General features: G+C 41.0%; 1 protein-coding gene across 39 annotated transcripts in view; it reads left to right on the plus strand.

The window, feature by feature from the left end:
- Window positions 1-27,361, plus strand: part of ptprda (protein tyrosine phosphatase receptor type Da) — a 348,859-nt gene that overhangs the window by 272,472 nt on the left and 49,026 nt on the right. For 20 of the 39 annotated variants that reach the window (XM_088990305.1, XM_088990307.1, XM_088990334.1 and 17 more), the window contains exons 10-11: window positions 1,623-1,768; window positions 12,956-13,097. In XM_088990305.1, coding sequence (XP_088846431.1) covers window positions 1,623-1,768; window positions 12,956-13,097 — 288 coding nt within the window. Of the gene's footprint in view, window positions 1-1,622; window positions 1,772-12,955; window positions 13,098-27,361 lie in introns of all 39 variants that reach the window. The other 19 variants (XM_088990303.1, XM_088990302.1, XM_088990306.1 and 16 more) reach the window with 1 other exon arrangement.

Consider the following 27,361-nt stretch of genomic DNA (forward strand, 5'->3'; position numbering starts at 1 on the left):
ATGTTAATGTACATATATGCTGAGAGATTTTGGGATGATGGCAGCACAGAATGTCCCTTGAGTGAATGATTTGCTCAAATGTCTTACTTTACAGTCGCGATTGAGGATGTCATTAATCCAGATGACCAGCTAACGATCTGTATTTTGGTTTAAAGTGCAAACTATGCACCGATCATACCGAAAGACTGCATTTCTTGGAGCCAAGTGCTTTTGTAAAAGGTATTTGAAGTTTGAGAACCTCTGTCTTCGCTCCTTTTGTCATGTAGCACTTCAGCATATATCCTTGACACTATTTACTACTTTCATATTGTTGTGATTGAGATATCCCATGGAAAGATTATTTTATGTTTGGGAAAAAAAGCAATCAGTGAATTTGTGTCTAGTGAAGGGGCAAAAGGCGGCGCAGGGCTGGCACGCCGACAATGGGCCGAGCGATGGCGATTTGGCCATCCGTGTCTGTGAAAACGCCATTACCTTCACGTCACGCCTCAGTCACTCGCCCATTGTGGCATTGGGCGTGTACGCAACACCTCCCCCTCTGTCTCCCAGACCCTACCCGCAGGCACCGTCCCTATCAATTGCCCGTCGGCTCCCTTTCTGGTCCTGCCACGCCAACCGCGTGGATGAGTCGGGGGAGACGTTGAGGTGATATCGCACACTCATTTGCAGGAGCGTCAGAAGGCCAGCTGCCCGTCTGTTTATCGGCGAGAACGGCAGGTTAATTTGTTCCTTGCTTCCAATGCTTCCCCCCCGTCCCCAAAATTCAGCTGGCGGGCATTAACTCATGGTCTGCTGCAAACAAAGTGATTGATAAACAGACCCCGGTGGCCCCCGCGGGAGGACAGATGGAGATCACCTTCGAATAAATCGGACACACAGGTTTTTCGCCGTCATATTGAAGCTTGAGGCAATTCAAAACAGATGTTTGTGTGCTACTGTTTATCTTCATATCAAACAAAAACTAAAATATGCTGTAGATACATTTTGGCTATATTTTTTCTCTCCTGTTTGGAGTGATTTTTAAATTCATCATGTTTGTTCTTTGTATTTTATGAAGTGTATTTTTAAATTTATTTTATAAAACAAAATCATTATTGAAACCTCCAAGAAAGAACAATTTGGCATCGATATTCTTGAAAAATGCACTTTCTGATTTTCTGTGACATACTGTATTCATCAATAATAAACTACCTAAGGCTCCTTTTGTGTATCTTACATCAACAATGGAATTTGTAGGACCTACTTTATTTGGTGCTCACAGGGTCTTAAAAGGGTATTAACAGCAAGTGGATCGTAGGTGACAGGTTTGCAAATCGGGCGCTTGTTGGCTCTCTCTCAGGAGTCGAAGTGAGGTTTTTGTGATGATTTTTGTCACTTTCACTCAAATTGCAGGACCCACAGAATATTGAGTTTTATGACTACATAAACATTCAATGCAGCGTAAGAAACCTGAGATTATCTTCTTACATCAGAAAAAAGAGTTATTTCCTAAGTTGTATGGGTCTTGAGTTATCTGAGCTTGAAATGGGGGCTTCTGTACACAATACAATACAATACATATACAGATATTCATTTATATAGCGCTTGGAACTGAACACGACATCTTTTTCTGTCTCCCTTAGCACCGCCAAAGTTTTTACGGACGCCCAACGACCAAACGGGTGTGCAGGGTGGCGTGGCCTCCTTCATCTGCCAGGCCACGGGCGACCCGCGCCCCAAGATCGTGTGGAACAAAAAGGGGAAGAAAGTGAGCAACCAGCGATTCGAGGTATTAGGTCTATTGTTCTGATGTAAAATGCTCGCTGACAAACACTTGGTACTGCTATTCGGGCTGCTGCACATGCACGCATAAATGAAAATACCACACTCACAAGCTGCCATGAGGCAAAAGAAGCAGCTCCTTTTTTTCCCCATCCCTACACGCATGATGCTCAGACTTAGATTACATGTCATGTCCATAGCAGGAAGTGTTATGTTCCATTAACGGGAGCTCTGCTTTGGATCGTGAGAAACACAAATAATTGATTTTCAAGATGGGTTTCAACATTCACCAACCAAAATCTGGCACTAGGATAATAAATAAATAATTAAATGGATAAATACAGCCATACGTATATACGTACATACGTTCATACATTCGTACATACATACATACATACATACATACTTACATACATACATACATACATACATACATACATACATACATACGTACATGCATACATACGTACATAAAATAAAATACTTTTTTTTTTCAATAAAGTGTAAAACGTAAAAATAATCTCTCTCTCTCTCTCTCTCTCTCTCTCTCTCTCTCTCTCTCTCTCTCTCTCTCTCTCTCTCTCTCTCTCTCTCTCTCTCTCTCTCTCTCTCTCTCTCTCTATATATATATATATATATATATATATATATACACACACACACACACACACACAGTGGTACCTTGGTTCTCGAACGCCTCACAGTTCGAACAAATCGGAGTTCGAACAAAATATTAGAGATATTCTTGCTTCGTAGTTCGAACACCAATCGGAATGCCAACACGACGCGTGAGTGCGTACGCGAGGTTGGGGTGCTGAGCGGCGTACGTGTAGTATCGCTCTGTTCGGCGCTAGCGGATATGCTGTGTTTTGCTCTAGCGTTTAATATAGGTGTACGAAGAGTTTTAGCCCCTAATCATGCCTCCAAAGAAAGTAATTGAGGCTTAAAGTGACAAAGAAAAGTAGTGCGTACAACTATTGCATTTAAGAAAGAAATAATCGCAAAATATGAAGGAGGTGTGCGAGTGTCTGATCTGGCTAGGGAATACAGCATGGCGAAATCTACGATCAGTACAATATTAAAGAATAAGGAGGCTGTGAAATTTAGTGATGTGACCGTGGGAGTGAGAGCAAGTGTCATTGGATAGAAAAGAACATCCTGTAGCCGAGTCATCCGTAGCTGTCCACGTTCCGAGCGAGAGTGACGGCAACTGACTGGTCGGAACGTAGTGGAATGTTTGGGATCCCAAAGCAGGCGGCAGAGACGTATACTACCCAAGCAGGATGTTTATTCACAAATAAAAGAAAACACAGCGAGTAAGAAGGCAGGGGGTGATCCGACCCGCTTACTACGAGGGTGCTAAATTACGCAATCCCGTAAGATGACATAAATTTAAGGGACGCAGCGAAAATACCTCGGACCGGATACACTCGCGCATCGAAGGAAGAGTCCAGGTACGTTGGAACCGTATAAATGCCCCGTGTCCATGATTAGAGAATTGACAGCAGGTGGAGAACGGCCGGGAGAGGCAGCCCCCCCCCCCACTGTCAACTCGCAAGTGACAGGAGCAAAGAGATGGTTTCAGTGTTCGAAAAAATCGCTTTTCGAACAGGGTCCTGGAACGAATTATGGTCGAGAACCGAGGTATCACTGTATATATATTTATATATATATATGGCGAGAAGCAAATCGCACACGGTGGTGCGGAAACGGAACAATCCCGAAAGGATTACAGGATGTGGGGGGGGGAGGGGCTCGGACGAAGATATAGAAAGTCCAGGGTAATACAAAGTACAATTACAATTTGACAGCGTCCCGTTTTCGTACCCGCTGTCCAGAAGAAGGAAGTCGTGGAAACGGGGAGGCATGGGCCCGCCCCCAGCTGTCAATCCGAATGTGACAATATCAAATAAGTATGTGTCGGAGCAGCATTGCACAAAATGACAATACAAAATAACTGTTTCTTAACAAACGCATATGACAATTTTCTCCAGCATGACAGCATCTCACTCGCACAGCAATCGGGGGGTGGGAGGGGTGTCCACCGACGCCGAGGCGGAGCGGGTGGGATCGCCGCGATGCAAACGCAGTGTCGGGCTCACGGTTGGCGCCACCGCCTCTTTGAGACAGGTGACCTCTTCTGGCTTCTCCGTTAGCAGGGAGAGCGATTTTTGGACAGCTCGCATGCGTGGGAAGCCGTGTGTATTTAGGTCAGCAGAAAGCGTGTGTGCCGACACAGTAATAAAGATCGGTAATATAAAATATGAAATGATTAAAATGACACTAAAAGTTATAAGATGTATAAATGAACTGTCAACATTTTGGGTTATAATCATATTCAATAGAAATAAAATCTGTTGCTTAAAAACAACAGATTGCCATCGTATACTATCCTATCGTAGAGGAGATGCCAGCGTGTCGTCATTTGTTATGATCATGTGATTCTCGCGTCAGCCATTCTGAATGCTTTTCGATTTACGACCGTTTTACTTACGACCGTTTTGTCATAACTCGGATGTTACCTGTAATGTAAATTTAGAATTACTCTGCAATTGCTAAAATTCATGGTTTTATTAAAAATAATAATTATTCATTCATAAAAAAACAATAATTCATTAAAAAAAACATTCATAAAAAATAAGTATTTTTTTATTTAATATTTTAAATGCCTAATTATTTGTTGTTACATAAAAAAATATTTAGTTTCGTTTGAAGACACTTTTTTTAATTACAAATGCACTGTTTTCTTTTGCTCCATGGCAGCTTGCTCCAAATGTATGCCACATGGACAAACACACAGCCACATTTGGACTGACGTCACTCTATATTTTCATTCACTGCTTCGGCTATCAAGAGATTCACCAATTATATTATTGTCCATATAGCGTACTGCACACCCCAACATCATCATTTTTGGACGTAACGCGGATCTGCACTCCATTCTCATGTGCATAGCTCTGATAAGAGTTGTATTAATTTCCTGCGTCCCCCCCAACCGGACTCCAATGCTGTCGCTGCTATGGCTTGAACATCTTATCAGAGTGGATCACATGGCTCGTTGCGCCGCATGCCGACGACGTTCATCACTTGACATAAACATTTCCTCCGCCCTCCACAAGCTTACAAGCATGGCCAAAGAAATGTTGAAAATTGTATTTTGACTGCGTGTTAGAGGGCGTATGTGTGAGCGTGTGTGTGTGTGTGTGTGTGTGTGTGTGTGTGTGTGTGTGTGTGTGTGTGTGTGTGTGTGTGTGTGTGTGTGTGTGTGTGTGTGTGTGTGTGTGTGATGTGTGTGTGTGCGTTTGTGTCTGTGTACCGCTCCCCATAATTTTGGGCTGATTGATTTTTGTGTGAATTTTCATTATGATGATAAAACACAGTAGAACTTTTACCGGTAAACTTAATTTGGCCTTTTGTAACCTTGGAATGTCACCCATTATCTATTTCAGGTTGCCTGCAAGATTTACCTATAAAAAAAACACTATATATATATATATATATATATATATATATATATATATATATATATATATATATATATATATATATATATATATATATATATATATATATATATATATAGAACGGTCGTTCGTATGGACCGTGTGAATGTCAGACAATATTTTCACAGACCGACGGATAAGTACAGCAAAATAAAATGATACGACAGGCATGGAAACTGTTTTTTTCTTTCTTTTAAATATAATAATAAATGTGAATAAATTGTGCATTTTTATACAACTTTATTAGCAGAGTCCTGGTAACATCGCGCCAACAACAACATATGTAACATCGTCTCAGCCCCTTAACGCTCGATGCTCACCATGGTAATGTTTAAACGTGCCTTCAAAATAAGATACACCACAAAAACAAGTACAAAGCACATGAAAAATACACCTCACTACAACTGAATCAGTGGGACCCCTGAGCTTGTTCCTCTGCAACGAGACGGTCCCATCTAGGAAAAATGGGAGACAATGACACCCGAAGTGTCTTGCTTATGTCCAGTGTACTCCGTAGCTTTGTTTTGGTTGCGGTCACTGCAGAAAACCCCGCTTCACACAAATGTCGGAAACTGCAACAGGGTTTTCAGTGCTGTTGTGACGATCTCGGGGTATTCTGCCATCATTTTAATCCAAAACACCGGCAGAGTTGTTGTCTCAAACATACTTTTTTAGTGCGCCATCATTTGCTAACTCCAGCAGTTGTTCTTCCTCTTGCACAGACATGCTGGTTTCACCTGGTTTGTTGACAAATGGGTTGCGGATCCATTTCTTGGCAGTTCGTCAATGAATGCTCGGGCTCAGTCTTTTCCAAAAACCCCGCCAATGTTTGAAACATGTCAAATACACTGCTATTCACGCGCTGTCCCCACAAATCCAGTTTGGCTTTAAATGCAGCTACTTTATCAGCCAACTTGAAGACAGTTGTCATTTTCCCTTGAAGTGACAGATTGAATTCATTGAGCAGGTTGAATATGTCGCACAAGTAAGCGAGCTTTGCGACCCATTCCTCTTCACGGAAATACGCTGCAAGCGGTGACTTTTCATTTTTCAAAAGAAAACATAGTTCGGACTCAGATAATAAATAAAACGGAAATTATGTAAATTATTTATTCTTTCTGCGCGGCCCGGCACCAAATGACCCACGTACCGGTCCGCGGCCCGGGGGTCGGGGACCCCCGTACTAAAGTATTGATAAAACAAGCCGGCTCCCATCATGTTATAGTTGATCCTGCCGTTCTTATGAGTGATTTATTTAAGTAAATGAGCGGATTGGCAAAATTCTCAATTTTTGTGTGCAGACGCTTCCCTCCTTACGAACACGTACATTTTTGTAGTAACATATGTATGTATTCTCTCCAGTTGTATATGTACATATCTTTATCGAGCATATATTTTATTAAATATTTATTTTTCAGTACAAACCAATATGTACTGGTTAACGATACAAGCCTTAAACATACGTATATAAACCTTAAACATACTTATGTAAGCCTTAAACATATGTTCCATACAAAATATAGCACTGAAGCAACTTATGAACAAATTCATTTTACGAACGACCGTTCAGACCGTAACTCGTACGTAAGTTAGAGAGCGTCTGTGTATATATATATATATATATATATATATATATATATATATATATATATATATATATATATATATATATATACAGTAAAGTCTCGTTATATCGATATTCAAGGGAGTCCGAAAAAATATCGATATAACCGGGACTATCGATATATCCGACCCTGTTTGCATGTAATTTTCTCCGTGCGTGCATAGAAATAGTATCGATATAACCGGGACTATCGATATATCCGATATCGATATAACGAGACTTTACTGTATATATATTACATAAAATTCCAGGTTCATAGTGAACTGTTACCCCAAAAAGCAATCTGCCCAACAATTCCTGAGTCGTCCGTGTGTGTGAGCGGGTGAATGAAGAAGCTTTAATTTGTTGAAAAAGTTTTGAGTTATGACACAGGGCTTTCTAGACAACAGTGAGTACCCGGCGCAGAGCATGAACACGCTATGATAAATAACATCATGTTTTTGTTAGTTTGTGGGTTCATTTTATTATTATTATTATTATTATTATTATTATTATTATTATTATTATTTATGTATTTACTTTTATTTTTTTGTGCACATTCTGTTTTGTTCGTCCAATGAATTTGTCTCTTTCTGTGGCGCTATTTCAACTCATGATACAAAGGAATAGCTCAGGGGTGGGCAAACTTTTTGACTCGCGGGCCGCATTGGGTTCTAAAATTTGACAGAGGGGCCGGGCCAGGAGCATTTGGAGGGAGTGTTTGGGCCGGAAATACTCCGAACAAGTTATGTCCATAATTTATAAAATCACTTCAAATGACTTCGACTGAGCGTATTTTACAAAGATTCCACAGCATATAGCTATAGTTTACGTTTTAAGACTTGCGCTGAATATATGAAGTCTTGTTTTCGAGTTGATGACGATCCCCATGTGACGTCACGTTTGGACCGCCCCTGACCGAGAAAGCGACATACAATGCATTTTGGGTACTTTGTTTGGTCTGAAAACTTCGTGTTAATCCGTGTTGATCCGTGTTGATGGCGAAATTAGAAGGAAAACACATAAATAACGCCATGGTGAATCGTTGTGTGTTGCACCAAGACAACTATTTGATATTCGCTGACACAAATTCCCAGCTGACAAATCAGCCCATTTCCAACGGAGCTTGGGCGCAATCTTCTGCTTTTTCTGGGTGCTACATTGCTGTCATTGACGGCTCGAATTGATATGGGAGGACTCCTAGAATCAATTGCAAACATTTATGCTTTCCTCTTCAGAAGAACAAGAACAAGAAAACATCTTCTCCGAATCTGAAGCCATTGTTTTGATTCTCGAGCAAGGCAAGACGTCTTGGCGTGACGTCACGAACAGAGGGGCGGGACCTTCTGAAACTGACCATTTCCGGATTCATTTTGAAGTCATTTTTATTGGTGTTTTTCATTTAACTAAAAATATCAGCCTGCCTGATTTGGGTATTTTAGATGCTATAAAACGTTTTTCAGATGTCAGTGGGAAACAAAAACAAAAAATGGTGCCGGTTGTCCTTTAAATGTAGTATGTACAAACCTCATAGCACAGTAAAAACACTACAACCCAATTTATTAACTGTCTTTCAAATGTGAAAAATATCCCTGATCAGTTAATAAATTTGTCTCAAGGAATATGCAAGATATGGCATTTACAGACTATTTCGCAGATACTTGGAGGAGGAAATGGAAATAGATTAAAATAACATATGCACTGTGATTTATCAAGATTGCGTCTGTTTTTAAGTTTCCATCGAAGGGGCAAAGAAATCAACATTTATTGAAAAATGGAATCACTTTCAACATTCAAAACATATTATTACAAAACGAAATATTCAAGCTCAATAATACCTACTTGTGTTAAATTCCGCCAAATCATAGATGGTTTGTCCTGACCACGCGCTCAACAAACTCCTCACTGACGCTCTCGCCTTCACGCGCTAACAATACACGTGTACCGTCGCCGAGCACACAAACATAGAGGACCTGCAGTTGAAATTTGCATACTCGGCTCGGCAGCCAATCAGAAGCCTGCTTCTTTCTTCCGGACTTTCGCAAGCGTTACAAAGTCGTGCAATTGCATGTCATTTTCCAAAATAGATGCACAGAACCTCAAACTAGAAGAAAGATTCAAAAGAAGCTAACAACATATGTGACGCTACAAAACGTAAATTTACATTAAACCGTGACTGTAAAGTGTACGTGAGACTTATGAAAGGGGCTTAGTGGCTCGTAGGAATCAATGCAAACGTTGCATTGTGCACCACAATGACAATCGACTACCGTAGCAAAATTTACGGCCATGCACATTTACCGTAAATTAAGCAAGGTAGCATTTGTAGTTGGTGCATTCTTGATTTAAAAAAAACTTTATACTTTGTGACAATGTTTCTTAATGGGATTGGTCTCATTTTGCTTCAAATTGGGAAAAATGGGGCAGGCAACTTTTCAGTTATCTGCCCTATTGTTCGTTAGCTTTTTGTCATGAGTTTTAGACACTGTTTGTACTATAATTTGGGCAAGTTCGGCGGGCCGTAGTTTGCCCATGCCTGGAATAGCTGCTCAGGCAGCCATTGACTGTCTGTGCTTTGTTTCTGTCTGACAAACGGTTTTAGGGCCACGCGGAAAAGGATTAATAAAGATAAAGTAAAAAAAATGTGACGAGAATTAAGGCCCAATTGAGGGGCACAAAGGCACGACCGCGGGTATTGGGATTGGGCCTTAATGGTATTCCATTGCGTCTGTTGCTAGCATTCAGCAGCTAGCAGTGCTAGCAAGTACTGTCAAAGGCAGGTGATGAGATTGACACAACGGTACACGTTGATGCCGACAGCCTTGCCATAGTTTCTGATCACCACTTTACAAAGCTGCCCCACTCAACTGTGCTGTTTTGGCCTCCAAAGTGGCGTCTGTTGTTGTGGTGTCACTTTGCCAACAAGTGTTGTGTTTCCGAGCTCATACGTTTCAGCATTTAGTGAGTTATGACAGCCTTCCACGTCCGCACTGTACAATAAAATGCAAAACAGTTCGTGACATCGTCGTTCGTGTCTTATCTGTTTCGACAGATTATTAAATAAATCATCAAGTGGCCTGTTACTTCTGCAGTACGTTTTAATCACGTGCTACTGACGTGTATGTTCAAATTAAGGAAATCTAAAGCAAACCTCTGCTGGCACTTACTTTGAAACAGGAGTGGTCCAAATGGAGAAGCCTGACCAAACGAGTGGAAAAGCGAACAACTTGAAATCCCCATTCAGAGTATTGAGCATGTATTGAGCATGTAGCACGCACTGTCTATTGGCCAGATCTGGGCTACCATATTATTTGAAAGTCAGCTTCCGATATCCTTACTAAAATGTCTCCCAGAATGTTTCTTTCTCTTAAAGGACAACCGACACCATTTTTTGGTTTCCTAACTGACATCAGAAAAAAGTTTTACAGCATCTAAAATACCCAAAACATGCAGGCTGATATTTTTAGTAAAGTGAAAACCAATATAAATGACTTAAAGTCTCCCAAAACTACTTCAAAATGATCTGAGAAAGTTTCAGTTTCAGAAGGTCCCGCCCCCTTGTTCGTGACGTCACGCCAAGACGTCTTGCCTTGCTGGAGAATCAAAACCATGGCTTCAGATTCGGAGAATATGCTTTCTTGTTAATCATCCAGTTATGAATATGGTTCAAATAGATCTGAAGAGCAAAGCATACATGTTTGCAATCGATTAAAGAATGTATTCCGTGCCATTTTGAGGCAATAGGGGGTGGAAATGTCGCACCAAAAAAAGAGACCTGTGTGTTGTTGTGAGGTGGACGTACGTATGGCAGTAGAGGATATGTACCGGTATATAAAACTTGCGCCCTATCAGCCGGTGCGCTCAATGTGTAAGTTAAATACAGAAATGGCATACATAAATGAGACTGCGTCTTTTCACACGGTGCGCCCTTTGGTCTTGAAAATACGGTAATAAATAAGAGAGAGATGCCGAAGCATTTTCTTGTGAGCAGGCCCTTAAAGGACAACCAACATCACTTTTTTTGTTTCCTGACATCAGAAAAACGTTTTATCGCATCTAAAATACCCAAAACACACAGTATGATATTTTTAGTCAAATGCAAAACACCAATAAAAATGACTTAAAGTGTCCAAAAGCTGCAAAAAAAAAAAAAAAAACCCGGAAGTGGCCAGTACAGAAGGTCCCGCCCCCTTGTTCGTGAAGTCACCCCAAGACGTCTTGCCTTGCTGGAGAATCAAAACAATGACTTCAGATTCGGAGAATATGCTTTCTTGTTAATCATCCAGTTATGAATATGGTTCAAATAATTCTGAAGAAGAAAGCATACATGTTTGCAATCGATTAAATAATTTATTCCGTGCCATTTTGAGGCAATAGGGGGGGGGGGATGTCTCACCAAAAAAGAGGCAGAAAATGGCGACAGAGCTCCGTGTAAGGAATTAATCAGCCCGTTTCCACACTGATTAATTCCTTACACTGAGCTTTGTCGCCCTCTTCTGCCTCTTTTTGGTGCAACACGAAGTTTTCAGACCAAACAAGTACAGCAAAATGCATTGACGTTATGGAAGGACTGCTACAATGTGTCCTTTTTTCGGACAGGGGCGTTCCTTCAGTGACGTAAGGTGAGGACTCGTCACCAACTCAAAAACAAGACTTCCAGAATATTCAGCGTGAGTCTAAAAACGTAAAATATAGCTCGCAGTTTTTTTTGACGACGATACTAGTGCAGCGTGTTCTACCGGAAACAAATTCCTTGTGTGTTCTACATACTTGGCAATAAAGATGATTCTGATTCTGATTCTGATTCTGATATGCGCTGGAATCTTTGTAAAATACGCTCAGTAGAAGTCATTTGAAGCCATTTTACAAATTATGGACACAACTTGTCCGGAGACGTCGGTTGTCCTTTAATAGTAGTAACATAAACTATAGTTAAATCAACAGTTATTCTTGACTTCTTCATGTGGTTTCAGCACCACGGCAAAAAAAAAATGACGTTGACTCTAGATTATAGAGGAAAGCCAGATGCATGCACTTCAACAAATGTGACTGGATGATAATAACAGATTCAAATAAATGGGAGAAGTAAATCACTGTATTATACAGAGACATAAAAAACAATTGTTGATTTTGGGGGGTGGTTTTTTTGGCCGGGTGTACAGTATCTTCTAAACATGGTTTTATGATCCTTGTGTGTGATTAATAATAACAATACTAGCTTGTTAGCTCATGTATGTTGTTTTTCTACTTTCATTCCTTGCAACCCTTTGCTGCTGTGAAATGTAAATTTCTCCACTGTGAGACTAATAAAGGCAAATCTAATCCAATCCAATCCAATAATAATAATAATAATCAATGTTATTATTATTATTATTATACTTATTACTGTTATTATTATTATATTTTCTAATATAATACATAAGAAACACAATCACATACTTTATTATTCTTATTCTTATTCTTCTTCTTATTATTATTATTATTATTATTATTATTATTATTATTATTATTATATTTTATGTAATACATACGAAAGAGATTCATAAACATTATTATTATTATTATTATTATTATTATTATTATTGTTGGTGTTATTATAAATGGTATTTTATGACAAATTCATTAATGTTTTTAAATTCCATCTTAATCAGATTCAACCGTGAAATATTACTTTTGTCTGATGGTTCAGTGACTTTCCCAGTCGCATTACGGCGTTTTCGTTTTGCACTTTTCGGCATGGCCCTTCTCCTACTTTGTCCCATTGACACGCGTCGTTTCAGGGTGTCCAGTGTTAGCTTTAAGAATGTGGGACACATTGAATTTGACAAGTTTCACCCTCGAAATTCTATGTTCAAATGTGCCCATTCTTAAAGCTAGACAAGCACTTAGTAGAATTACTCGATATTTTCTGTGTGATCCTGTGCCGTACCGTACTTATGAATACTCTCGGTATATAACTCGGAGAAGCCGTGTCGCCATCACATGTCCGGGCTGTGTGTTACCTGTGTGTACGGTGGTTTCGTGTTGTTTGTAACCTCCCTCTCCGCCCCAATTCTCCTTTAACACACCGTGTCTCTCGCACCTGCAGGTGATCGAGTTTGACGACGGATCCGGCTCAGTGCTGCGCATCCAGCCGTTGCGCACGCCGCGTGACGAGGCCATATACGAATGTGTCGCCTCCAACAGCGTCGGGGAGACCAGCGCAACCACCCGGCTCACTGTTTTGCGTGGTATGTCTCCACTTGGTCAAGGACATATGTCATTTATTTTAGCAGTTTTCATATTAAGAGCACGTACTTTGACGCTCGCAGTTAACAATACAATACCATACAATACACATTGATTTATATAGCGCTTTAACAATAGCTGAAGCTGTAATAAAGCGCTTAACTTAAAAACTACGATATACAGGAAATAAAGCAGTCACACAGTTAGTAAAAAGCACCAGGGAATAAAACTAAGATCAAGTCTGTATCATAAGTCAAATGCCAAAGAGTGCAAGTGAGTTTTAAAGATGGGCAGCGAGGGGGCTTGCTGAATGTTCAGTGGCAGGTCATTCCAGCGAGTGGGACCAGCAACGGAAAAGTCTCCATTCCCTCTGAGCCTCCGTTTAGTTTTTGGCAAATTTAATTATGTCTGGTCAGCAGACCTCAGACCTCGGGAAGGTTGGTAGGGGTGGAGGCGCAAGACCATTGCAAGATTTAAAGCAAAATAATAAGATCTTGAAAAGAACTCTAAAATGTATAGGCAGCCAGTGAAGGGATGCCATAGTAGGAGTTATATGGTCCCTCTTACGAATACCAGTCAAGAGGCAAGCAGCAGTGTTCTGGACCAGCTGGAGACGCTTCATGAAGGATTGGTTGACTCCAAAGTAAAGTGCATTACAGTAATCAGGCCAAGATGTGACAAAGGCATCAGTTACAGTTTCAAGGTGCTCATGAGAAAGGAGAGGTTGATTATTGTCATTTGATAGCGGTTGACATTCAATTTGGCTGTATTATGGTTGCCTTGGTTGTTCGAGTCCAGACGTTCCCCATTGTCATAATCTTTGATGCACCGGCAGAAAGTGTGATATTTCCTTTGCACTGCTCTATGCGTGGCAGTCTTTTATTACTGAGGTCACGTTTGTCCTGCCTGGAGAAAATCAAGGCCCCAGAATGATGCAGAAATAAATTTAAATAAAGAGAAAACAGAAGTGAGCATGTTGGTTAACCCCTGGTCGATCCCTCTTTGCCGTCGTCGGACCTCTGGGCACCATATCGAAAGACACAAGTCTCACATGTTTTAAAATGGACATTAATTTTTAAACTGGAGCAGTTTTGTAATAAATAAATATGGTTTATTTTATTTTGTCTTTTATTTTTACCGTACATAGCTAAAGAAAAAGGCCCTTTGTCCACAAATCAAGCCTATCTAGTGTGCTTTATTTTGTCGAGATAGCAAGTACTCCCTCAAGCATTTTCAGTTGATCCTCAATGATGCTGCACGCCTCCTAATCTGAGTTTGTAGGAACAAACGCATACTGTAGCTCAAATTGTTGACTTGCTCCTCTTACATTTTAGATTTCGTGTCATCATTCTGTTTCTTTGGTTTTGCCCTATCTTACTTCTCTGAGCTTCTTTAGTCCAACTAACCGCCAGAATGCCTCAATTCAATGGATAAAACGTGGTTGGAAGTACTTGGAGATATATCTCTATCCGTTTGTCCCAGAATATCCAGTTTTAAAATCACTGTCATTTTTTTTGCCCAATATGCTAAGTCCTTTAGCTGTTGAGTCGAATGAAGTTTCTTCTGGGTTTGAAGTCATTTGCATACACCCTGACACAATAATTAAGATGCCAGTTAAATTATGCAAATAGACGTCTGTTTTTTCACCGGCGGCTGTTTTTTAAGGCTTTCAAATTAGCCGTGCTATGACTTGACCAAGTGAAGCCAGCCGAAACTTCTGCTTTTATGTACAGAAATGATAAAAATGCCCCCTACCAAGTCTGAAAGGGTGATTTATGGGGATAATGGTCAGGGGACCCATAGATTGAGTGATTATAAGGCTTATATAAAATGTTTATTTATTTATTTTTTGTTTGTTTTTTTGTGATTTTGGTCATATATTTTGGGTTGACAACACCTGACTTAGACGATTATTGAGGAAGAGATGCTAATTCTCATGAAATAACGTCCTGTGGTCCCACCCGTGCAAAAATAAATGGTTGTCCATTTTGCTTTGTATCCCAAACTTGTCCGTAATGGCACAGGTGGCTTTGGAGAGCGTCCGCCTCAGTGCCTTGAAGTCCATTTTGTACCGCAATTACACAAGACGTCAAAAGAGCTCCTATAGAGAGCAGGCCGGGTCTGCGACACTCTTCCCGCCTCTCGTTCATCACCAGTCGCCTTATCTCCTCAACGAGCCTACAAAAGGCTGATTAGGAGAGAAGTGGCCTGACCACATTGTACAATATTTTGCACATTTCACATATGCAGAAATAACATGGCGTAGTCACTCTTCTCGGCTTCAACATCGACTCGGATTAACATCTTGATTGGCATTTCCATTTGCCCATCACAGATGGATGGAATCCGTTTCGGTTTTGTTGCTTCCCTGCACGTTAGCATCTATATAGAAAATACATATTACGCGGCTTGAGCTACCGACAACAACCGGCCCCCTCTGTGATGCTGCAATCCAATCGGAATCTGGATTGCACAATCCACACAAGAAGGTCGCAGTCAGAAATTGAAGCCATCATCTCTTCACTGTTAGCATGCGCATGTGCTCAATAAATTGAAAATACAGAAACTTTGCACTTTTAAAAAAGAACTCCAACTAGGAGCAGAACAAGAATCTAAAAAAAAAAACATAATGAGAAGTAATAGAATATATTTTCAAACAAATGAAAGGAAGCATCCGGTTCTTCGCCTGCTGTGTTTCCGGCGAAATGATGTGCACACCGGGTTGTTGGAGTTCATGATTCAGGCATGATTAAGGATTTATATTGCATCCTCATACCCCTATTATGCTGTCAACAACCATTTCCTCCCCGCATACACACACAGTCGCTCGCGCACGCACACACAAATAGCAACAAACTTGCCTTGCTGTGTACAAGTCGGCAGCGAGAGCGGAAAATGAGAAGGCGCTCTCCTGTGACGGAAAAAAAACAGAAAGCATCAATTCCATTTTGCCGGCAATGGGTGAGGTTGTGGGGGGAAGTATCGGAGGGGGCGGGTGCCGGGGGGTTGTAACGATGACGACATCCACAGAAAGAAAGGGAAAAAAAGCTTGGAGGTACATCATTCTGCATACAATAGACGCGACGGCGACATGAGCGGCGATTATTCCGAGACAATGAGCACTCTTTTGTCAGTATTTACCAAGCGGGAATAGAGAGCAAAAGGCAATCTCGTTTGACTTCACAAGATTGAGCACCTTTGTCATGGAACGTGCTCCCGTGGCAGCTCACCCAAGATGCTTGCTTCACGAGCAAATGCGTCATGGCGTTGTTGTCGGGTGGGGCAGGGAAACAAAATAAGTAAGAACGATAGATAATTGAAAAAGACTAATAATAATAATACCAATACATAAATATTAAATAAATAAACATACATAAGTAAATAAACAAACAAATAAATAAATAATGCATAAATGAATACATACATAAATAGATAAATACACACATACATAAACAAATAACCAGTAAACAAACAAACAAACAAACAAATAAACAGATCAATAAAAAATGAGTAAATAAATAAATACATAAATAAGTCAATCAATAAATACAAAAATGTGTCATGGTGAACAGAAATTGAAGAATGGAGAATTGAAATAAAGTCAACTGGAAAAAGCCCCCCAAGAAATATTTACTGAAACAAATTAAAATATTCTCAAAGGAACAAGTACAAAATAAAAAAATAAATAAATAAAAGTAATAAATAAAAAATAAAAAAAAATAAAAAATGGAAAAAATCTATATTCATTTTCAAAACTCAATCAAAGACTAACCTATGAATGCAAAGGGGGAAATATATTTTTAATTTAAAAAATCCAAAGGAAAAACTAATTTAAAGATGCAGAAGAGGAAATGAAAATAATCTAGAAAGGTAATTATTATCGAAATAAAGATGTATTACTTTTGAATAAACATCCCTAAAAAAGAAAATGTTTGCTTGTTAATTACCACAACCATCTTCGCCTACCCTCATCTCAGTCCTCCGTCCACAATGGACAAGTTAATCATGACTGTAATTAAAAAGACGGAGACCTGTTGTTCCCGCAGATACTGAACTGCTTGCTGAGCCAAATTGTGGCGAAAAACAACAACAACAACAACAAAAAAACAAACCCTCTCTTTGAATATTATGTGGTAAATCCAGGCCTTCCAATCAGAATCTGTCAGCTCCGGCGATTGATTTAAAACCAAGCAGCCGCGGGCGAGATTGATGTCACACTTCTTTGCTCCTGGGAGAGAAAAAAAAATCTGCCAAACCCACAAATGGCGTTTCAGATCATCAAGCCGGCTCTCGTCACATTATTGTTCATGCCGCTTGTCTTATGAGTGACATATTTCAATAAATGAATAAACGAATGAATGAATGAATAAATGAATGAATGAATACATGCATGGATGCATGCTTGCATATACACATACATACATACATACATACATACATACATACATACATACATACACACACGCACACACAAACACACATACACACGGACACACACACACACACACACACACACACACACACACACACACACACACACACATACACGCATACATACATACATACATACATACATACATACATACATACATACATACATACATACATACATACATACATACATACATACATACATACATACATAACTAAATGAACAAGCAAATAAATATGTGAATAACCGAGGACAGGAATTAATTAATTTCTTTAAAAAGTAACTATTAATTAATTAATGCTATTAATTAATTAATGCATTAATAAATAGAGATTCTAAAGGAAATTTCCTAATTTTACTTGTGTGGAGAAAAAAAGGCAAACCAAAACTGCATTTGTTATTTAAGAAAATGGTACAGTATTGTAAAAAATACAATAATCGTATATAATCCTAAATGTGCCTGTTTCAATTGTTTTAAATGAATATACACAAGCTTCCAAGGCTCATTTAAATCTGTGGATTGTGGTATTGGGCGACATCCTCGTGAAAGAAACAAGAACATCAAACCATCATTGGAGAATTTTGGTTGATTTCACGGCACCAGACTGAGTCACCTTTTTTTCAGCTTTCATTCGACTTGACAAATACGATATATTGATGAAAACGACGATGAATACCTCGAATCAAATGAAGGATTTTCCCAAAAAGAAAAAAAGCAAGAAACCTACTGCAGAAATCAAGTACCCCCCCCCCAAAAAAAAAAGTACGACTGCAATCGGGATCCAACATCCCACACTAATTGTTCTCTGTATCTCCGATTGATTTGTTTGCTTTTCCAGCCCAAGTTGCTTTTAGCTCAGCCAGGTTTTCAGACGCATCACAAATTCAGCACGGTTGTCACGTCGCTGCCAAGCCCGAAGAAGCAGAAGCGGTGACTAAATAACGCCTGGAGGTACAGATATAAGCCAGCGCTGTTTGGTTACACATGTTGTCCAGTCGGGAATCAGATTAAAGATCTTCTGCAGCCCAAATAGGACCCCTGAGGGGAGCAGCTCTGGGAAGATGCCGCTTAAGTAATCCAATAAGAGGAAACAAAATGCTCAGCGCTATGCTCTAATAAAGCACACGCGGTGTGTCGGCAATCCAACCTTGTACCGCGCAGATGGAGTAGTCGGTAGTGGGTGGAAAGGGGGGTGGAGAATAAGCCATTCAATCTGTTCCAAAAACGTCGGACAAAGACGTTGGCCCGAGTTATCCATCGTGCTTTGAGTCTACAGGTATAAAAGTTGCAAATGAATATTGCTACCAATGTGCCAATGTTGACTCAGCCAGCTAATTCCAAATTTGCTGTAATCGAGTGTTCGGAGGAGCAGGTCTAAGTGCTATTACTGGGCTGGATTCGGGCTCTCTAAAAGCTATTTTTGGTATTTCCTGAACAGATCTGATTTACTTTTTTTTGGGACAAAAGGGATAACTTGGAGAGTTTCTACCGTCAACGTAGATGTTCCCCTTAATGTGTGGGCCACATTGTGTGACAATGCCGAAAGAATGAAAGAAAGAATAGGGGTGTTTATACTGACCTTTATGGAGCAAAGAAAGTCTGACGGCGCGCCAGCAAAAGTATGGGAAGTGAAATTACGGTGATCACTTGAATTTATTCACAAATGGAAAGGCCTGTTTTCTCAAACACATAGCTCGCATTAAGCCATGACTGTTTCTACTACACATACATGTTAAATTTCAGAAATCATAAATCAGGAAATTTTCATACTTGCGACTCTGTGGTGCGTGTTAAAATAATGTGAGCGTTACAAAAGTTTAAATTAGATACAAATAAAACACAAAAATTCTTTCATTGTTTATTGATACATTCAATTAGTATAAAAATGTATTTAATTTATTTTTTTCCACCATGGCTGACCAAAATATGCACGTAACATATTGAACAAAATGCACATGATACTCCAGAATTGTTTGCTCTTGACTGAAATTGGCATTCATATTTTCATTTTCTTGTTTGAAAACTTGTTCTACGGGGGAAAATGGAGTCTGTGGCTGCTGACAGTAGTTGCGAGACCTGTTGTAGCTCAATAATACTTCACATATAAGGTGCACCTGCGTGTAAGACGCAGGGTCATCTTTTGAAGAAAATGAAGGGTTTTGGGTGCGCCTTATACACTGGAAAATACAGTATTTTTTTACTGTATCATCTCAGGATTTTCATTGTATTTATTTATTTATTTATTTATTTATTTATTTATTTAATTAATTACTTGTTATTTTTTATTTATTTGCTATTCATTTATTTTCTTACTTTTATTTATAATAAAGATATACCGTTTTTTTCCTCTTGACTTTTTTTACCGTTTCAGGCACAGCGTTTATGACAACAGACTTTTTCTCATGTTACAAGTTATCCTGATTGGTCCATAAAATAGTCAATAAATAAAATATAGGAATTTTGAGTGATTTATTTCTTTTGAAATGCATGAGCCCAACAGACAGAATTAAAGGGCAACCAACGTAACTTTTTTGTTTTTTAACTGACATCAGAAAAACGTTTTATAGCATTTAAAATACCCAAAACACACAGTATGATATTTTTATTCAAATGCAAAACACCAATAAAAATGACTTAAAGTGTCCAAAATCTACAAAAAAATTGAGCTGCGAATTTGGCATTTTCAGAAAGTCCCACCCCCAGTTTGTGACGTCACGCCAAGACGTCTTGCATTGCTGGAGAATCCAAACAATGGCTTCAGATTCGGAGAATATGCTTTCTTGTTACATATCCAGTTATGAATATGATTCAAATAGTTCTGAAGAGGAAAGCATACATGTTTGCCATCGATTAAAGAAGTCCTTCCGTGTCATTTTGAGGCATCTGGACTGCAATGTAACGTCCCACAAAAGAGGCAGAAAAATGTCGACCAGCTCCTGTGAGGAATCAATCAGCCCGTTTCCACAGGCTGATAAATTCCTTCCATGGAGCTAAGACTCCCTCTGCTGGCGGCTTTTGGGTGTAACACAAGGTTTAAAAAAAAACAGTACAGCAAAATACATTGATGTGATGGAAAGACGCTGCAACGCGTCTTTTTTACGGTCAGGAGGCGGTCCTTTTCTGACGTCACGTACGGACTCGTCACCAACTCAAATACAAGACTTCCTGAATGTTCAGCGCGAGTCTTAAAACGTAAAATATAGCTATATGCGGTGGAATCTTATGAAAATACGCCCAGTAGAAGTTATTTGAAGCCATTTTACAAATTATGGACACAACTTGTCCGGAGACGTCGGTTGTCCTTTAAGGCTACACTGTGCAACATACATTGCCTTTAAATTCTTGTCGCCATCTTTTGGGGCCACGCATCAATCGGGGCAGACAAACTCCAACTCCATACATCTGGAGGCAATCATCTCTATCCAAGTTAAGTGAAGGAAAAACCTCCTGCCCATGGATATTTTAATATTTGATCGTGCTAAGAAGGTTTCTTAGGGACCCATCGTTCATGTGTGCAAGAAATAGTCCTAATGGAAAATGGGGTTACGTGAGGCCTTTCAACTTGGGAGCTGGCGATACTTCTATTTTTGGGGCGGATGGTTATTTATATATTTATTTTCCTTGTCGGTCGCTGGCCCACTTGGCAATTAAGATAGGCATGGCTAAAAGAATCATTTTCGCTTTCTCTCTCTGTCTCTCTCTGTCTCTCTCTGTCTCTCTCTCTCTCTCTCTCTCTCTCTCTCTCTCTCTCTCTCTCTCTCTCTCTCTCTCTCTCTCTCTCTCTCTCTCTCTATCTCCCTCTCTTTCTCTCTCTCACTCTGTCTCTCTCTCTCTCTCTCTCTCTCTCTCTCTCTCTCTCTCTTTCTCTTTCTCTTTCTCTCTTTCTCTCTCTCTTGCTCTCTCTCGCTCTCTTTTACTCTCTCTGAGGGTTTCTCTCTCTCTTTCTCACGCTCTTGCTCTCTCTCACGTTCTCTTTTACTCTCTCTGAGGGTTTCTCTCTCTTTCTCACTCTCTTGCTCTCTCTCTCGCTCTATTTTACTTTCTCTGAGGGTCTCTCTCTCTCTCCCTCGCTCACGCTCTGTCTCTCTCTGTCTCTCTCTCTCTCTCTCTCTCTCTCTCTCTCTCTCTCTCTCTCTCTCTCTCTCTCTCTCTTTCTTTCTCTCCCTCTATCTCTCTCTCTCTCTCTCTCTCTCTCTCTCTCTTTCTCTTTCTCTCTTTCTCTCTTTCTCTCTCTCTTGCTCTCTCTTGCACTCTTTTACTCTCTCTGAGGGTTTCTCTCTCTTTCTCACTCTCTTGCTCTCTCTCACGCTCTCTTTTACTCTCTCTGATGGTTTCTCTCTCTTTCTCACTCTCTTGCTCTCTCTCTCGCTCTATTTTACTTTCTCTGAGGGTCTCTCTCTCTCCCTCGCTCACGCTCTGTCTCTCTGTCTGTCTCTCTCTCTCTCTGAGCATCAATCTCTCTCTCTCTCTGTCTCTCTCTCTCTCTCTCTCTCTCTCTCTCTCTCTCTCTGAGCATCTCTCTCTTTAACTCTCTCTGGGTGTCTCTCTCGCTCTCTCTTTCTATCGCTCTATTTTGCTCTCTCTGAGCGTCATATTTAGCCAGCTAAGTAGCTAGCGGTCTCTCTCTCTAACTCTCTCTCTTTCTCTCTCTCTTTCTCTCTGTCTTGCTCTCTCTCTCTCTCTCTCTCTCTCTCTCTCTCTCTCTCTCTCTCTCTCTCTCTCTCTCTCTCTCTCTCTTTTACTGTCTCTGAGGGTATCTCTCTCTCCCTCTCTCACTCTCTGTTTCTCTCTCTCTTTCTCACTCTCTTGCACGCTCTCTTGCTCTCTCGCTTGCTTTTACTCTCTCTGAGGGTCTCTCTCTCCCTCTCTCTCTCTTTCCCTCTCTCTTGCTCTCTCTCTCGCTCTCTTTTACTCTCTGAGGGTATCTCTCTCTGCCTCTCTCACTCTCTGTTTCTCTCTTTCTCACTCTCTTGCTCTCTCTCTCGCTCTCTTTTACTCTCTCTGAGGGTCTCTCTCTCGCTCTCTCTCTCTCTTTCTGTCTCTCTCTTTCTCTCTCTTGCTCTCTCGCTCTATTTTACTCTCTCTGAGGGTATCTCTCATTCTCCCTCTCTCTCTCTCTCTCTCTCTCTCTGCCTCTCTCTCTCTCTTTCTTTCTCTCTTTCTCTCTGTCTTGATCACTCTCAATTTTTGGGTGTCCCAAGAAAACATCATCCAATGAAAGACTAGCTTTTGACAAAGCTGCTCTGTGAGGGAGGGCCAACAACGATAAGCTCTTCTGTCGACTCAGTGTCGGAAACCGGCATTCCTGTTTCATTCTAGGTCAGCTAATGAATTTGCAAGCCATGAAATGAGCCAATTCCAAGTGATGCCCTTGTTAGCACTGTGCTATGATTCACTTGATTAGCACGCCAACATCCCCCACCCCCATCACGCCTACACTTCCTTATCTTTTGTATTTTTGAGCGTGGAAACCGCTTTGATCAGCGTCCATCAACTTGAAGTGATACGCTTCGACGTAGAAGGGATGGGGGTTTCCTCTCTGCTGTAACACTCAGCGGGTAATATTTTCTGGCCCACTTCTTGCGCCGGCTGAAATCATTTCAGGGGAGGGACAGGGAGAATCAGATTGATACCAAAACTGGGCAAAAATAACCTTGAGGGCAGATCCATGTAGACAGCAGTGTAAGGATGTCTGAATCCATAATCCTGCATTTTTGCGGCAAAGACTTGACAAACAATGCCCACGCTTTTCTCCAGCAAGTGACCTGTGACAGCCTTTATATGGAATCATGGAGGAGGGAGTGAGGGGGTGCTAGTGTCCACTTGTATACTTCCAACAAATATCTCTTTTCAAAAAGCATGCATGGATTCCGTATAAAGAATAACCTCCAGCACGGTCTGAAACGTCTTGTTCCACTATCGGAAAGAAAGAGGGTCAAACACAATCCAATTCTGATGAAGCGGCTGCCAAACGAAATTGACCGTCGGGGGTCGGCTTTTCACAGTTTGATGTAGAAGGAGGGAGAGGTTATGAAAACTGAAAATGCAGTGATCTCACACAATAATAATAATAATAATAATAATAATAATAATAATAATAATAATAATACAAGGCGGCCCGGTAGTCGAGTGGTTAGCACACCGGCTTCACAGTGCAGAGGTCGCCGGTTCGCGTCCCGGTCCGGCCTCCCTGTGTGGAGTTTGCATGTTCTCCCCGGACCCGTGTGGGTGTTCTCCGGGTCCTCCGGTTTCCTCCCACACTCCAAAAACATGCATGGCAGGCAGATTGACCACTCCAAATTGTCCCTAGGTGTGAGTGTGAGAGTGACTGTTGTATGTCTTTGTGTGCCCTGCGATTGGCTGGCAACCAATTCAGGGTGTCCCCCGCCTCGTGCCCGAAGACAGCTGAGATAGGCTCCAGCAACCCCCGCGACCCTAATGAGGAATAAGCGGTACGGAAAATGAGATGAGATAATAATACATTTAATTTACAAGCGCCTTTCTGAACACCCAAGAACACTTTACAATAAAAACAATACATCAAACAATAAAATCATAAATAAAACAATAAATAATCAAACAGCAGATTAAACTAGACCATGAAATCAAGTTTAAACAGGTGGGTTTTCAGGTGAGATTAGAAAGTAGGAAGGGAGTCAATGTTACGGATTTTGGGTGGAAGTTCCAGAGTTTGGGAGCGGAGCGACTGAAAGCTCTGCACCCCATCGTGGTGAGACGGGCAGCGGGCATACAGAGGTGGAGGGAGGAAGAGGATCTGAGGGCCCGAGAGGGAATGGAGATTTGAAGTAGGTCGGACAGATGGGGGGGGGGGGGGGCAAGGTTATGCATGGCTTTAAATGTAAACCGAAGTGTCTTGAAATCAATACGAAGTTTAACAGGGAGCCATCGGAGCAGCTGGAGGGCAGGAGTGATGTGGTGAAAGGAGGGGTTTTAGTGATGATCCGGGCTGAGGAATTTTGGAATAGTTGGAGCTTATGGAGAAATTTTTGATTGACCCTGAAAAGTATTGAGTTACAATAATCGATCCGGGAGGTGACGAGACTGTGGATAAGGATAGCAGCGGTGTGAGGGGTGAGAGAGGGACGGAGACGATTGATATTACGGAGGTGGAAATATGCAGACCGAGTTATGCTATTTATATGGGAGTGAAAAGATAGTGTGCTATCGAGGATGACACCCAGGCTCTTGACCTGAAGGGCGGGGGACACAGTAAAACTGTCAATGGTGAGAGACAAACTGGACAAACTGCTATGTGAAGGGTGGATTTTGTACCGACCAGGAGAAGTTCAGTTTTTCTACTGTTTAGTTTGAGAAAGTTATGATAAAACCAGGATTTAATTTCTGAGAGGCAAAGTGTAAGGGATGCAGGTGGAAGAGAGGCGTTGGGTTTACTGGAGAGGTAGAGTTGGGTGTCATCCGCGAAGCAGTGAAAGTGAATGTCAAAATTGTGGAAGATATCACCAAGGGGAAAAATGTATGCAATAAAGAGAAGGGTCCCCAGAACAGACCATTGGGGCACACCAGAAGACACAGGAGAGGACCATGAAGTGAATGAGTTAATTTGGATAAACTGTGAGCGGCCAGTGAGGTAGGAGTGAAACCAACTAAGTGTGGTGTGTGTTACGCCTAGAGTGGAAAGTCGGTTGAGCAGGATGGGGTGAGAAATGGTGTCAAAGGCTGCAGATAGATCAAGAAGGACTCAACTATTCAATGAATGTGTACATTCAAATATTTTGAATGATGTGTGTTTATATTTGTACGACACTACTTGTAGGAGTGTCGTACTCTAACGGTGGAAGATAAATATTGAAATGTTCTGAATAGGTGAGTAAATGTATAATTATCAGATGAAAATAAAACTAGTATGTGCTAATGGTTTACTGAGAGGCATTAACCTTGTCGGCTGACACTTTATGGAGTGTAAATGATGAGCATTTGCTTTGTTCCGAAAATGATTAGTTGGATTCACGGAGTTCAAGTCAAAGTCGTCGAGTCTTACATCATTTTGGCCTATTCAGAATTATGAGACGAAACCCCAGCTAGCCTTGCAGCTCATACAACGAAAAGGAAGTACACAAATATCACAATCAAGTAAAAACATCTGCACTGGTGTGCGTTGCTGTCTCTCTTCGGATCAGGAAGTCACATGACACTTTATGAATCAGACCCAACATCCCAAAAACAGCTCCCTATTCTAAAACCAATGTGTAGCACAATTTAGTGTCACAAATCCAGCTAATGCGTGCGTAGTAAAAGTTACTGCATAAGAATATATCTTAGATTACCAAGCAAGTCACGAGTCATTAAGCTAACAGCTTCAATGGAGGCGAGTTTGAGTCACGGGGCTGAACACTAGCAACCAGAGAGAGCTCGGGTGTGTCCTTCCCCACCAATATCAGCCAGTAGCACAAGACCAATGTCAATTTCTTGCTGTTACTATTCTAAATTAAACTCTACCAATCTCCAAAAATTCGGGCTAAAGAGCAACTGTCCAAATCTTCAACGTGTTCCAAGTGGCATGAGGCTATAAAATAAAAGCCTAGTTCTGACAAGCTAATATTTGTGACGTTTACACTACTATGCTCAACAAAACCATGCTAAACAAAATTCACTACGGCATCCGATCACAAATGAGATGCTTAAACATTTTGGCGTCATCATCCACAGAGAACTGAGAGTTCACCTCCATCGTTTGCGCAGGAGTGATCAATCAATCTAATTTTCTAATGGCTCTGAGTTTATGTGCGGTGGCCTTCTGTCATCGGCAGGAATCTGCTCGCTGAGGTAATTTTGGAGCCAATGTCCCTTCACACTTGGCACCGGGAACTCCCACGGCCCGATAGCGATGCCGGTGGCTAATGTGTGCAAATTGTCATTGGGGGTCTTTTCATAGCGAGCACCCGCGCTCAGCACTTTTATAGGAGGTGACTTCAGCATTTCTCTGCCTTCCATCTCATTGAGTGTGCGGCGCCATTGTTGAATATACAGTACGGATGCGTAAAAAGCAGCAGTTGCCCTTGTCTAAGACTGTCCTTGAGATTGTGGCGCTCAGTGAGCTAGAACTACAAGGCGGAGGAGGGGGGGGGGGGCGTTCCATTCCCTGTTAATTTCAGCTTCAATGAACAACCACATTTGAAAATTAAGCTTTTTTAAGATTTACATTTTAAATGATGACTACCGGCTCACAAGTTTTAACCACAACTACAAGTGAGGTTGCAATCTGATTTCATTATAGTGTCTTTTTGGCCTTGCAGGGGTGGCAAAAATCTGACACGGCTTTGGTGGCGCGCCTCGGCTAATCGCGCTGCACGCCAGCGAATGTGTTTAATTTCCCGGCCCGTATGTATCATCGCCGTGGTAATTTACTTTGTAAGGAAAGTGAGTGAGACGGAACTGCATTGCATGTGCCACCAAGTTCCCGAGCCTGATGTAACCATTTTGCGGTCAAAGCGGGTCTAAATTACATTTTCGGAGCCGTAACCGTCACCATTTGTAGCGCATCATTGGCCAGCATAGAGGCCAATCAGTTTCCTGCTTGGGGGTAAAAATAAGGACAAATAGAAACTACGCGGACCATTGAATGAGGCCCTCCCACCCCTACCTTTTATGGAAAATCCTGGAAAATATCTTAGATACAATGCCCTGGCGCATGAAATGACATGGGTAATATAGAACGCTTGACAATATAGAGTCGCCCGTCTGTCTTGGATATTTGTTGCGATTTCGGTTCATCTGGGTCACTTCCCTAAGTCAGTTTGTCAAGTTCAAGCCATGAAATTTCACAGAAAGTGATGGACTGCTGAATTTGGTGG

The sequence above is a fragment of the Hippocampus bargibanti genome, linkage group LG02 (genome assembly GCF_051943395.1).
Source record: "Hippocampus bargibanti isolate YZ-2025 linkage group LG02, ASM5194339v1, whole genome shotgun sequence".
NCBI lineage: Eukaryota > Metazoa > Chordata > Actinopteri > Syngnathiformes > Syngnathidae > Hippocampus > Hippocampus bargibanti.